Below are 14,084 nucleotides of genomic sequence, written 5' to 3' on the forward strand. Positions count from 1 at the left end.
CAGAGCACAAAGGAGAAACACATATTCATGTAGCTACATGAGAGAACAAGAAGTTGGATTGTTCACAAGGAAGGGCAATGAATAATCAGGGAATATTTATAGGACTACACTAGTAATCTTGTTGTATCAAAGGAAATGAACAAGACCTCCTGTACAATGGGAGGAAGCTTATGGGAGGACCTGTATAAGAGTTACACAGGACAGGTAAATGAGATTGAGTTGAAATCTCTATTTCTTGAGAAATTTCTGATTCAATATGATATCAGATCCACGTGAGACTACTGAATAGATCCACTGCCTCACACTATACCTTTTACTTATTGAAACCTTAATAAATAGCAAATTGGCTCCTCATCCTTTAAGCATCCTTATGTCTTTTACACAGTTATTTCCCAGCCTTCTGGTTTGGGAAGAAGAGTTCCATTACTCGGTCACGGATCTGTTTTGTTTTCACACCATAGATTAAGGGGTTAACCGAAGGAGGTACCAGAAGGTAGATACTGGCAAAAATAATGTGGAGGGATGGTGGCACTTTCTTGCCAATGCGATGAGTGAGGAAGCTAAAAAGGGCAGGTATGTAAGAAACCAAAATTGTGGCAATGTGGGCAGCACATGTACCCATGGCTTTGGATCGGGCATCCTTGGAGGAGAGCCGGAAGACAGCCTGGAGGATTTTAATGTAGGACATGGTTATAAGTGCTAGGTCTAGAACCATGACAGATAGTGCAACAGAGATGCCATATGCTCGATTAATCAAGGTATTGGCACATGCCAGTTTAACTATGGCCATATGCTCACAATAGGCATGTCTGATGATATACTTGGTGCAGTAGGGTAGTCTTAATATGAGCAATGGACAAGGAAGAACCATGAAAATGGCTCGGGCAGCTCCAACCAATCCCATCCTAATAACCAGAGGGGTGGTTAGGATAGTGGCATAGCGTAGAGGATGGCAGATGGCCACATATCGATCAAAGGCCATAGAAACCAATAAGGCAGACTCAATGATGCAGAAAGTGTGGATAAAGTACATCTGTACCAGGCAGTCATCAAATGCTATAAGGTGGGCATCCAGCCAGAAGATGCTAAGCATCTTGGGGGCTGTGACTGAGGCAATGGCTACATCATTGAGACCCAACATACAGAGAAAATAGAACATGGGTTGGTGGAGGCTAGGCTCCAGCTTGACAGTGAGGATGATGAGGGTGTTCCCCAGTAGAGTCAGAGTATACAGGAGGAAAACGGGAATACTCAGCCAGCAGTGGAAGGCCTCCAGGCCAGGAATTCCAACCAGGAAGAAAGCTGAGAAATTGCGTTCTAAGGTATTTTTGATCATGATGAGATCTCAGGGGCAGCATACTCAGGTTTTAATTATCTGGTCCAGACCAGTACTATGCAGAAGAATGGAAAATAACACAAACAAACACATAGACAAACAGAATGTTAGAGGTTTAGGAATTAGACTAAAGGTCACTGAAGCATATAGTAGTGACCAGTTACCACATTATTCAGTCCCATGACAATAAAGCCCCTTGGTACTTTTAACTATAAGAATAAAGATGAAGATGATGCCTTAAAATAAAGATAGCATAAAATCAGAAAACTACCAATATACTCTTATTCTCGGGGTGGTTGTTTCAATTTCTTCTTTAATTTTCACTTCATATTCAGTGGCAAATCAAACATAAAATTATTAAGATGAAAGTTATTATTGTAGAAAGGAACATCTAGCCAAACAAAACATTGTGAAATGGTGCAAGGAGTCTGCTTCTTCCTCAACAATAGTCACAGATATAAGAATGGAAAGAGCTCAAAGGCCATGGTACAATTCCCTCATTTACAAGTATTAAAACAGAAAACCTTAGCGGAACCAAGAGAACATTGAACACATTAACAACAACCTTGATAGTTGATCCAAATATGATGAATGCAGCTCCTCTCAGCAATTCAGAGATCAAGGTCAATCCTGAGAGATCCGCTATGGATGATGTGACCCTCATCCAGAGGAAAAAGACACAGAATCTGAATTCATGCTCTATTACCTTTTTAAAACTTTTCCTATGTTTTTTCCTTCCTAGCTCGTGATTTTCTTTATTTTATTAATTTTTATTTTATTATTTTATTAATTCTAATTCCTCATACATAAAATGACTAATATGTAAATAGGTTAAACAAAATTGTATATGTACAACTTTTACTAAACTGCTACCATGGGAAGGGGAGAGGGGAGAGGAAAGACAAGGAGAGGTAGAAAAATGTTTAACTCATAAATTTGCAAATGGATAAATCATTAAAATTACAAAAAAATTATCAAATCATGTAATAGAACAGATTAAACAATCTGTTCTAATCACTCAGGAAATAAATTTCATAAGCAAGATTTGAACTTATTACCTCTGATTCCAGAGTCAGTCATCTTTTCACAGTGATTTGGTGCCTGAAGAATTGTCAGGGTGAATTTTATACAATTGTTTTCTGAAATAATGTACAATTGTCTTTTCTCACACTCATATATTTTACTCACTGAAACTTTTGTCTTCCTTAATACACTTATTTATTAGCTCTCTTTTCTCTATAATACACACACATTTACATTCACTGTCAATGCATATATGTACATATGTATCATATGAGTATAAACATATTTATGTATGTGGTTTACACACATATAATTTATTTACATGTTTTAATGTTCCTCTCCCCTCCTAGTATACCCTAAGCTTCCTGAGGACAGTGATTATTTTTACTTTGTATCCCAGCACCTATCATTAGAGCTTCCATGTAAATAAATACAGGGTTAACAACTAGATGTATGGTTTCATTGTTATAAGAATTTCAAATGAGTTAACTCCCCTTCAAATTAAGTTAGCACCTTCTCTGAAACATCTACTCTTAGAAGACTACATAGAACATCAATAGGTTAAGTTGACTTGCCCAGAGTCACACTGCTGGTCTGTATCAGAAGCAAGAATTGAACCCAGGTCTTGCTGGCCTTGTTGTCAACTTCCTAACTACTACACTATGCTGCCATCCACATAGTATGCACTTGATAATTGCTCATTGAGTTGAATTGGAATATCTATAACCTTTTAGAAAATATTTGGAAATATTTGTTTAGAGGAAGGATCAATCATGTTTCAACAAGATTATATGTATTCTAGGCAGATGGATGGAGATCACACATGCTCATCCACACCACATTAGGGCAGAGTAAGCATTGCAGATAGAGGAATTAGAGAACTAAAGGAATGATGTCATTGATAGAAGTGAACTCTTATGGGAAGAGGAAAAAGGGTACCTTAGAGCAAGAAATAGCACCATAAAAACAGTCACGAGAATTTTAAATGTCCAGCAATTTAGCATGAATGAATGCAGACACATTCACACTGCCAGAGCTTGTAACTAGTGTCTTGGGCAAATTCACTTATATAGGAAAGTAGAGCTGGGAAGACAATAGTTAAGAGGAAAGACTGACTTCAGGTATGTTGGTGTAAGAGGTTGCAGCATCCCTGAGAAAAGTCTAGGGGCAGTTAGGTGGTCCTGGAGTCAGGAGTACAGACACTTAATAATTACCTAGCTGTGTGGCCTTGGGCAAGCCACTTAAACCCATTTACTTTGCAAAAAACCTAAAAATAAGAAAAGTCTAACAACTCTCTATTTGAGGGTATGCCAGGAGAAAAGATGAGAAAAGGAAGCAATGAGGATCATTCCATGATGGCTTAAGTTATGTTAAGATGGCATGATCTATCCATCAAAAATCCAGTCTTTGTACCAGAAGCATGCTTTAACAATGTAACTCTGGGGATCATCGTCAACTGGTTATCTTCTACATTTCTGAAATACCTTATTGATCATTGTGCAGAGAATGTATACCTTACTGGCTTCCAGTGCTCTGGACTAAAGACCCTTTGATGCTATGCTAGTTACTTCTGGTTTATCTCTGCAGTTCTTTAGTCCCAAGGTCATATATAGAACACAGAGCCTGGAAATGAAAGTTTATCATTTGATGATAAAGAGTCTCCATAAAAATATAAATATGCTCATTATCCATTATTTCCTAGGACAGAGAGACTGTCAAAAGATTTCCATTCAGATTTGTTAAAACCTAAAATGTTAGCACTAAACTTCACTTATATGTAAAATTCACATATATGGGCAATTATTTTTCGATTGAGTTATTTTTAAACAGAGAATCTGGCATTTATGTAATGCAAGTCATTCATTTTTTTTTTTGAGTTGGTGACTTCAACAAGGAAATTGAATTCTGTAATCTATGAGGATGGGTACACTTCTAAATCAATGATCATTTCCTCAAATAATTTGGGGGGGCTTTTTTTCCTTCTAGTAAAATGCTATTTTTATTAAATACAATTTTTCTGCTTCCCCTGCCAAAAGCTCATTCTTGCCTTCTCTAAAAACCTAGCATATTATACTATTTTTAAAATGTATATGAACTTATTTTATCTATATGTATTTACTGAAATTTTTATATGTACTTTACCTCCTCATTATTATGTAAGTTCCTTGCGATTTCATATGATTTTGTTGTTTTTTTCATTCTTTATGTTTGTTTCACAATACCTAACACAATATCAAGAACATAGTAGATACTTAATGAATGTTTGATGGTTATTTATTCTTGGTATTATTATTATTGACAGTTACAAAAATCATATAGTTTACCTAGTATTTTATTGGAAATCTCATTTGAGAACTTTTACTCTTAATACCAGTAATATGACAGTAACAACCCGAGACTTCACAGCTTGTCATGTATTGATCCCATTTACTTTATTTTCCCTTATATGCATTGACTTTTACTTGAGCTCAAGAAATTAATTCTTCAATATATAGGATAGAAAGATATTTGGGTATTTTTGATCTATCACCTATTCTATGTAATCAGCAATGGAAGTATTCAAGACATCCCATTCACCCCATCATTGAAGAAATGTCCCTTCTCTGATTTCTCCATTTAAGGATTCACATCTCTTCTGGGTGAGGACTGAGCTACATGGAAGGAGCTGGCCCTATTTTCCACATTGCTTTGGGTAAGACATTACTCCACTGGTTAGCATTCAGACAAGCTCCTTACAATGAATCCCACATTGTTCAAAATTGAGAATGAGTGCTGTTGACAGATTCCAGGAAGGAATGAACATGACACTGTGGTCTTTGAGCAAAATAGTTTTGCTGATAATATTCCAATATTTTCCTCATATCTGACTCTTACTTTAGGTTCATCAAGAGCCCCAGAGTACAGGAAGATAAAAAAAAATGAAGGGGAGTTATAGAATCAGATGTTATAAAGAACTCCTGAATAGTATGAACAGGTAGATAGATAAATCAAGGTGGGTACCTGGTAAGCAAGATGAATACTTCTTGGTATTATCTTCGTGAATGCTATAAGTGGTAGCATCCTTGCTTAGTATTGGAGTTGGATTAAATGACCACTAGAGACTCTTATATTTCTAAAATCTGCTCTAGGTAAATTTTGGTCAGTAAGCAATATTAAGTGGTAATTTCCCTGCTTACTTCTCCCCAAGTCTTCCTATGCTCTGTCTCCTCTTTATTTTTGCCCTGCCAAATCTCAATATATTGATGTTGGATAGTCAATGAATTTGCCACCTAGATATATTTACTTACCTAGGAGTCATTTGCTGGCATAAGGAAACAGAAAACTATTAAGCAGAGAGCTCCATATGGCCAGTCTCAGTAGGAAGTGTATACTTTCAAACAAAAATTGTCCCTGCAGTCTATTTTCCTGGCTACAGGAAGATCCCATGCCTTCTCTGCTGTTTCTCACATCCATAAGGTAAGAGGTATAAAAGAAGAAGTAGGACTGGAGATCAGGGACAGATTAGTAGCTGTGACATCCCTGGGCTGCAAATTCCCCAAGGTATAGGGTTCCTCTAAGACCTAGTTACTCTGATGCCCATCTAATTTACTGCTTCAGAGTCAGGCTAGAATTGCCTGGGCAGGAACAGTTCCAGATTGGCAGAAGGGCTCAAACCCTCTGGAGAATAGGCTAGCACCCTTACAGGATAAGGATGAAGAAAGATCCCTATAGATCTATGCGAGGCAGATGTAGAGGGGGACAGCAAGAGTTGTCAGTATAGCTGTTTGGACCTGTATAACGTGATGTGGTTTTATTTTTTGTTTTATAAAAAAATACAATACATATATATATATATATATATATATATATATATATATATATATGGAGAAAAGCTCTAAGTTCTGAGATAGAACTTGAGGCACAAGGAGCTGTTCTAAATTACCCCATCTATTTATTGATATGGCTAAGATCTACATAGACTAAACATTGTCAAGAAGAGGATTAACAACACAGGAAAATATCTTTTGCTCTAATCTTACACAGCCTTCAGGTTTCTGCCTTTCTTTTCTTTTAATTTTTTTATTGCTGTTGGCCTTGCCCTTTTATCTCACTTTACTAGTTCTGCTAAATGACTTTTCAAAGGGAACAAAAATATTAAATCCTGGAACAATTCAGGATTTGAATTCTTATGTCCTCACTTCCACTAAACATGCAGCCTTTTCTTAGTGTCCTGAAATCTATATTCCTATTTAGAAATGTGGAATATAATTCTCTGCTTTCCAAATCATAATTTTCCTTTACTTATAATTGTTTCACCCACTTGGGATCACAAACTTCATTCCCTTTCAGGTTAGTCCCAAAGAATTCCCTCAGATCAATCAATCATATATTTATTATGCATTTATTATGTGACAGGCAATGTGATGTATCAAATAAAATTTTATTAAAGTGAAATAGAATTTTCCATTGTAAAAGTTACTATACAAAATTACAAGTCACTGTATTTCCAAATCCCTTAAGCCCTTTTCTGCTTCCTACTCCTCAAATATAATTTTAATGGAAGAGTTCAAGGTTACAAGGGATAGAAGCTTTGACTTATGAGACTCCCAACTTGTTATGGCCATAGAGAATAGAGTTAATTCCTGACACTCCTTCAGGTAAATTTCTGTCTTTGAAATGTCAAAGGACTGACCACAGGAATCCCACTGCTCCTAATTTATCACCACTCTCTTTTCTATGTCTCTTTCCAAAGATAAGAGGACACATTCTATCAGTAAGAGAATGAGGGCAAGAAGTACTGTGTTTGGCCCTATTTAAAGACCTCCTAATATGTGTAATATGGAAAGGTCCCTAAAGTTATTCCAGTCTTGCATGTTCATCTCTCTTTTTTGCCTAGATCTCAGAGATAAAGGACAAGATGTACAACCAGACAGTTGCATCAGTAAGGGGCACATTAATGAGGGGTATCTATCAGCATGGAATACACTTCAATAGATTGAGTAAAAATTTTTAGCTGGATTGTTGTGAACCAAGTCAAAAGGTCTTTAAGCAATCAATGAAAGGGAAAATGAAAAATTGTTCAAATATATCTGGAAAACTATCTAGAATAAAGAATAATAAGGAAAATTAAGGAAGACTAGGTACAGAGAAGAATTTGCAAATGAAAATAACCAAGAAGTGAGCCAGACGTTAAAGTTATGACCTCAGATATCTATAGAGAAATACTCAAATTATGGGTAATAAACAGGGTGTACTACATATGCTACACAATGAGGCAAAAATTGATTTATGAGAATTTTGAGACATGGTAATCCTGAAAGAATCTTTATTATGGTGGGATATATTTTATTCCAAAGGTACAGAAAAGATAAAAAAAGAGCATTTTATATTAGAAATAGAAATAAATATATATAGATATAATGCATAAACACATGCACATGCAAATGATAGATATATGTCAATGAATATGGAATCATATGCTCAAATGTCTATATATGTGTTTCTAGAAATATCTATGTATATCTCTCTATTTATATTTGTAAGTATTATGTACACACATTATATACATTTACACACATATAAACATGTAGGAAGACAAATGAACACATGTATAGACAGAGACAGAGATAGATAGAGATAGACAAATAGAAAGGCAGACAGACATAGACATGTGGAGCAAGAGAATTAAAGAAATGTATATAGGAAGAATAGTGAAGAATGTTTAATCAAAGACAGATCAAAGGAGAAAAATAAATAATACTGTTGTTAGAACACATTATAGAAAGGAGAAGAGGCATGAGAATTTCTAGAAATAAATCACAGACAGAATAGAAGATTCCAAGTCTATTCTCTCTTTAACATTGTCAATTTGTTTTCTCTTTCTTTCTTTCTCTGTTCCCAACCCTCAAACTATTAATGAAGCTCAGTGAAATACTTTTCTCCTTAGACATTTCCAAATTTTATCCTCTAGTTTGTTTGTACATATTTATTTTCTTGTTATCTTCTCTTTTTTTATTCTGAGTTGCTTGAGAGCAGAGAATTACTTCTATCCTTTAGGTATACCTAGCACTTCTGAATCTTTTCAAATCATTGGTCATTAATAATCATTTCTCTCATTCCTTCATCTGATTCTATTCAGAGGTGCTGTGTCCTCAATGAATCACTAACTGATATGACAAACACTTCATAAAGGGTTTCTAGGTATGGGGTTTATGAGAGGAGACAATGTAAAAGGAAAAGGGAAAGATATTTTGACTAAAACAGAAGGGGCAATTCCCCTTTGATAAGTAGATATTATAGATAAAAGGCACATAGGGGAAAAGTACAACAGTAAAATAAAAGTTTTATCCCTCTGGTTCTTTGGAAATTCCTGATACAATTTTCTAGTTGTTTGGTAAAGTACATGTTTTGTCCTATATACAGTACCTAAGGACTTTTATTCTTCATCCTACACTTTGGTCTCCTAATCAATTAATTTAGATTTTTTTGGCATTGTTCCTATTCCTTTTTCCTTTTCCTTTCTCAACCCTGAACTGGACTTGGCTCTAAAACTTGTTGCTATGATGACAGACCCCAACTAATATTATTGATTATTGATATTTGCTTTATCTCATCTCCTGTAATATCCTAGAATCCTCACTTTCCATGCCCTTTCTCTTGCTGCAGCTCCTTCTGGGATTTGGACAAATCTGCCTAGGTACTAGGATCCCTGGGTATATGTGCTTTGGGCCTAGACTGCCTATGTCCTTTTTCAGAGTTTGGAGACTTATTACTGGGTAGAAACTGGGCAATCTAGATACTGGCATGGCCTTATCTCCAGCAATGGCTTTATGATTATGTCTGATCATTGTATTGTCTATATACTAGTCTGACCTTGTCTCCTGCTGAAGGTCATTGTGCTGATTAAGCTGCCTGTTCACTATCTGTTGATCTAGCCATGTCTCCTGCCTTAAGGCTCCATTAGGTTTATCTAATGCTGTGGATCAAACTGGCCTACCAGAGCCCTGTTAAGGGTGGATTAGATCCTGTATCCTGCTCTGGGTCTGGGCTGCTCACAAGTTGATTCTTCTGTCTAGCTAGACACGCTTTTGGGGATCAGGAAGGAGAAGATTCATAATAGGACCGAGCAGGGAAATAAGGACATAGCCTTTGGGATATAATGAGTCTTTTCTTTCCAAAACAAAAAGAGTTGGAGAGTTTGAAGTAAGCCTGGAATTTTGCTTATCATTCTGTTTGGAGCAGATAACAGTAGAGGGGATGCTATGCCCCAAAGGGGTTGAGGGATAGACAACTGACTGTCATTTTCAAAACACTAGTATTTGTGCTTATATGATATACAATTATGTGCATATATTATATATATATATATAATATATCACTTATTATCAGTGATATTATCATTGAAAAAAGGGGGTCAAATAGTCATCCTTAAGTCCTTACTCTCACTCGTCATATTCAATAAGTTGTCAAGTTCTGTAGTTTATGCTTTGAAATTATCTCTTATTTAAGAAATTTTTTGTCTTTGATATTGCCATCATTCTGGTATAGGTTCTTATAAGTTTGGATCTGAACTATTTCAACAACTTTCTAACTCATCTCCTGAACACAAATGTCTCCATAATCCAATCCATCATATACTCAATTATGAAACTTATCTCCCTGAAATGCAGGTTTGATCAAATCATTTTCTCTCCCTTATTCAACAAAATATAATGACTCCCTTTCCTTTCCAGATTCAAATATAAAATTAACTGTTTGTTTTTTAAATTCCTTCATAACCTGGTCCCTTCCCTCCTTCCTTTCCAATCTTCCTACACCTTAAAACTCTGTGTATTCTTTGATCCAGTGCCACTGATGTTGATATTTCTTTAATACAATGATCCATTTTCCTACTCTGAGAATTTTCATTTACTGTCCCCCAGCCCCCATGGCCAGAATATTCTTTCTCTTCATTTTTACCTCCCAGCTTGCCAGAATTCCTTCAAGTTTAGGCTAACTTCCCACTTTCTGCTATAACTTCTTTCAGCCCTCTTTATTTTTAGCAACTTCTAAGCCCATCCCCAATTTATTCTTTTAATATCTTAATTGTATATAGTTTTTGATAGATTATCTACCCCATTGGACTATGAGCTCCATGACATAAGGACATTTTCGATCTTTTTTGGTATCCTATGCATTTAGGACAAAACAACAATAACAAAAAAAGGGAACTGCTTTTAACAGAGAAAAAATTGATTTATGGGCATGGGAGTATCAGATTTGGCTGCCTGAGTGCAGCTAGACCATCAACTGGTTGAAGTAAAAGGGAAAATAAGCATCAAATTAGAAAAAAGGCACAAAGAGCATAAAATTCTGGCAATTTCAAACTGAATCATTTAAACAAACTACTGATGAAAAGAAATGAGACATGAAAAGTAAATAGATAATTGTGTCATTCATCACTGTTTCAGAATCATAACCACTGAAAGTCATTACTTAAAGAATACAATAAGCATTATTCACCAAATTAATACACCAGTGAAAATAGACTAATTTGACTTATCAAATGTCTTAGTTGAGTTTGACAGAAGAATGGGTCACAACCTTTCATAAATCTGTAATAAAAATATGCAAATTAACTACATCATCCCAAGTACATATACAGAAGATATTATCAAATGAACTACTCTGACAGTACAAGCAAGAAACAAAGACTTTTACAAATAATTTCTACAACAGACAACCAGAAGTAGAATTTTTAATCCTGGTTTTCTGATTCCTAAGTCAGTGCTCATTTTACTGGATTCTTTTGCCTTCCTTAGAAGTCTGGGGTTTTAATACTTGTGTGATTTCATCAGTAATTTTATTCCCTTTTCCAGTTTTCTCATTTGTAAAAATGAGAGGAAAAAACAAGATGGCTTCCAAGGTCCCTTCCATCTCCATATCTATGATTTTATATGCAGATCTATGATTTATAATCTCAAGGAATTGTTATGGCAAAGAATAATGCCTTATGGGAGATATAAGACCATAACAATTTGGGGGCTCAAGAATCTATATTCTAACTGGAATAATACATCTTGAAACTAGAGAAGTAAATACAAAATATGTTAAAAATTTATATGAAGTCATTTTAAGAGGGAATATCTTATGGAGAAGCTGTCACTTCAGTGATGCTCTGATAGAGTAACTTTATGACTAAAATGGAGAGCTCATAAAGAGAAAAAACTAAGTAGGGGCTTCAATGTCAGGCTTATCTTTTGGTTATAAAACTGCTTCTAATTTGATGAGAATTATAAATGAAAAATATGAAATGGATGAGATCTGCTAGGTATTGAGAGAAAAGATATTAACTCTAGGAGGTCAAGATTCTTAGTTGATAGAAGCCCTAAAAATCTATGTCATCATCAGAAACATAGGTAATACTTCTAGGAGCAGGTACCTTTTGATATGAAACATAAAGAAGGGCAACAACTATGATAATGCCTTGGAATGATCTATGTCTTCTGCATCTACACATGAGTTTACAGCTTTATATTCACGTAACCATAAATTTTCCTCAGATCATCAGAAATGATGGAAACTGTACCCTTTACTCTTACCTGAAAACTCTGGGTGACAGCTCCAAAAGTGATATATCTCAGGATTCACACAACCAAGAAAAGGGACAAACTTAAAACATGCTGTGGTTGTCTAGTCTCTTAGTCTTCCCCTACCTTATTTGACATACAAAGGATTAGGCTGTATTCTTCACATTGATCATTTTAACTACTTGATGCCTTATTTCCTTAGTTTTTACTCCATAAACAATGGGGTTAAGAAGAGGTGGAACTAGGAGATAGAGGTTAGAGAGAAGGATGTGAACATAGGGGGGGATACTGAACCCAAACCTGTGAGTGAAAAAGGAGAAGAAGGCAAGAATGTAGAACTCCAAAAAGACAAAAATATGGGCAATGCAAGTGTTAAAGGCCTTGATTCGAGCCTCCTTCTGAGGTAGATAGAAGACAGCAATAAAGATTCGAACATAGGACAAGAGGATCAAGATGACATCAAATCCCAGGATAAAGAAGGCTACAAACAGACCATAAGACTTGTTGACTTGGATGTCCTCAGCAGCCAGCTTCACAACAGCCATATGCTCACAATAGGAGTGGGAGATGACAGTGGTTCGGTAATATTTCAGTCGACATTTGATGAGCAAAAGACACGGGGCCATGAGGATACCTGCTCTCAGAGTGACTCCAGCCCCTATCTGAGTTAGGAGTTGTGAGGTGAAGATGGTGGCATGTCTCAGAGGGTCACAGATGGCTACATAGCGGTCCATAGCCATGGCCAAGAGGATGCCAGACTCTATACACTGAAATGTGTGGATAAGCCACATCTGCAGCAGGCATACATCAAATTGGATCTCCTGCAAATGAAACCAAAAGATACCCAACATCTTGGGAAGGATGCAGGTGCTAAGGGCAATGTCAGTGATTCCCAGCATGGCCAGAAAGAGGTACATGGGCTTGTGGAGGCTATGCTCAGATTGGATGATCACCAGCAGCAAGTAATTCCCAATGAGAGCAATGACATATATAGCACAGAATGGAATTCCAATCCAACACTGCACAGACTCCAGGCCAGGGATCCCAATCAGTGTCAGTATGGATGGCATAAACACTGTGCCATTGGTTATAATCATATTAGGACTGGTATATTTAAACTGAAGAATGAAAACTGCTTAGAAGAATTGCTTCATAAATTTTTCTTTTGTCTTCTGTCCTGTTGACTTAAAAATAAGAGGTACTCATTTTATATATGCATTATAGGTATTATTAAATGTACATGAATTTCCCAAAACATGGCTGACTCTTTTATCTTCTCTAACTTTTTATTTAGGACTTGCCATTCCTTACATGACTGAATAGGATACCTACACCAAGTTGTAAGACTTATCAATATCATTCTCTTGCCATTATTATTGAAATTAGAGGAATCCCTTAGCTCTATGACCTTTGGACTATCTCCTAAATCTTTTGGCAATAATGTTCTCAGGTTCCCATATCTTTCACTCATCTCATCTATCTTATCTCATCAGTACTACCATCTCCTCTGTTCTTATTCCCCAGACCTTCATTTCCAAATTTCTTGATTTTGCAGTTCACTTCCATTTCCCTGATTACCTTCATTACAATCACCTTTATCCCTTCATCCTTCTTTCCAATGTCTTTATTCTATTTCTAAAGCAATTCTAAAATACTATCATTATGCTTGGGTTTGTCATTTATCTGGGTATGCTTTTTCCCCCCTCTTTTCATAAAATTTGACCAGGATACAGTCCTAATCTAGTTGATTTAGCAAAGACAAGTGGTCAAAGTATTGTCAGATAAAAAGCTCAGGTTTTCATTATTTGGAATATGATTGAGTCAAAGGCCTTAAGAATGCTATAGTCAATTACCCTTCAAATTCAAGTCCTTTCCCTGTATATTATTTTCTCTTGAAATTTCTTGTATGGCTGGATTTTTCCTACTTCCATATATATATGCATACATATATATGCATATATATACATATATATATATATATGTATATACACTCTATTTCCTGAGATAAGAATCAGAAGAATAAGCAGGCTGTTTATGCCTCTAAATTCTCCCTCTATTTCAGTTTACTTCTATTCCAAATTTGTCCATGACTATATTAGAAATTTTTTTGACTCCCACTCACAATTGTTTCCTCTCCACACTTTTATCTCACCTGATAAATCTCTGCATAATAACAT

General features: G+C 35.8%; 2 protein-coding genes across 2 annotated transcripts; both read right to left on the reverse strand.

The window, feature by feature from the left end:
• Positions 1–385: 385 nt before the first annotated feature.
• On the reverse strand, positions 386–1,336 carry LOC141489760 (olfactory receptor 52P1-like). The gene has a single exon (XM_074190207.1). The coding sequence runs from the start codon at positions 1,334–1,336 to the stop codon at positions 386–388; it is 951 nt and encodes a 316-aa protein (XP_074046308.1).
• A 10,717-nt stretch (positions 1,337–12,053) lies between these two features.
• Positions 12,054–13,004, reverse strand: LOC141489770 (olfactory receptor 52A5-like). Its single transcript, XM_074190209.1, has one exon. It carries the CDS (start codon positions 13,002–13,004, stop codon positions 12,054–12,056), a length of 951 nt encoding a protein of 316 aa, XP_074046310.1.
• Positions 13,005–14,084: the final 1,080 nt, after the last annotated feature.

This window comes from Macrotis lagotis, chromosome 1 (assembly GCF_037893015.1).
Source record: "Macrotis lagotis isolate mMagLag1 chromosome 1, bilby.v1.9.chrom.fasta, whole genome shotgun sequence".
Lineage (NCBI taxonomy): Eukaryota > Metazoa > Chordata > Mammalia > Peramelemorphia > Peramelidae > Macrotis > Macrotis lagotis.

Coding starts and splice junctions, on each gene's coding strand:
- LOC141489760 (XM_074190207.1), bottom strand. CDS start 1,336: ATGATCAAAAATACCTTAGAACGCAATTTCTCAGCTTTCTTCCTGGTT.
- LOC141489770 (XM_074190209.1), bottom strand. CDS start 13,004: ATGATTATAACCAATGGCACAGTGTTTATGCCATCCATACTGACACTG.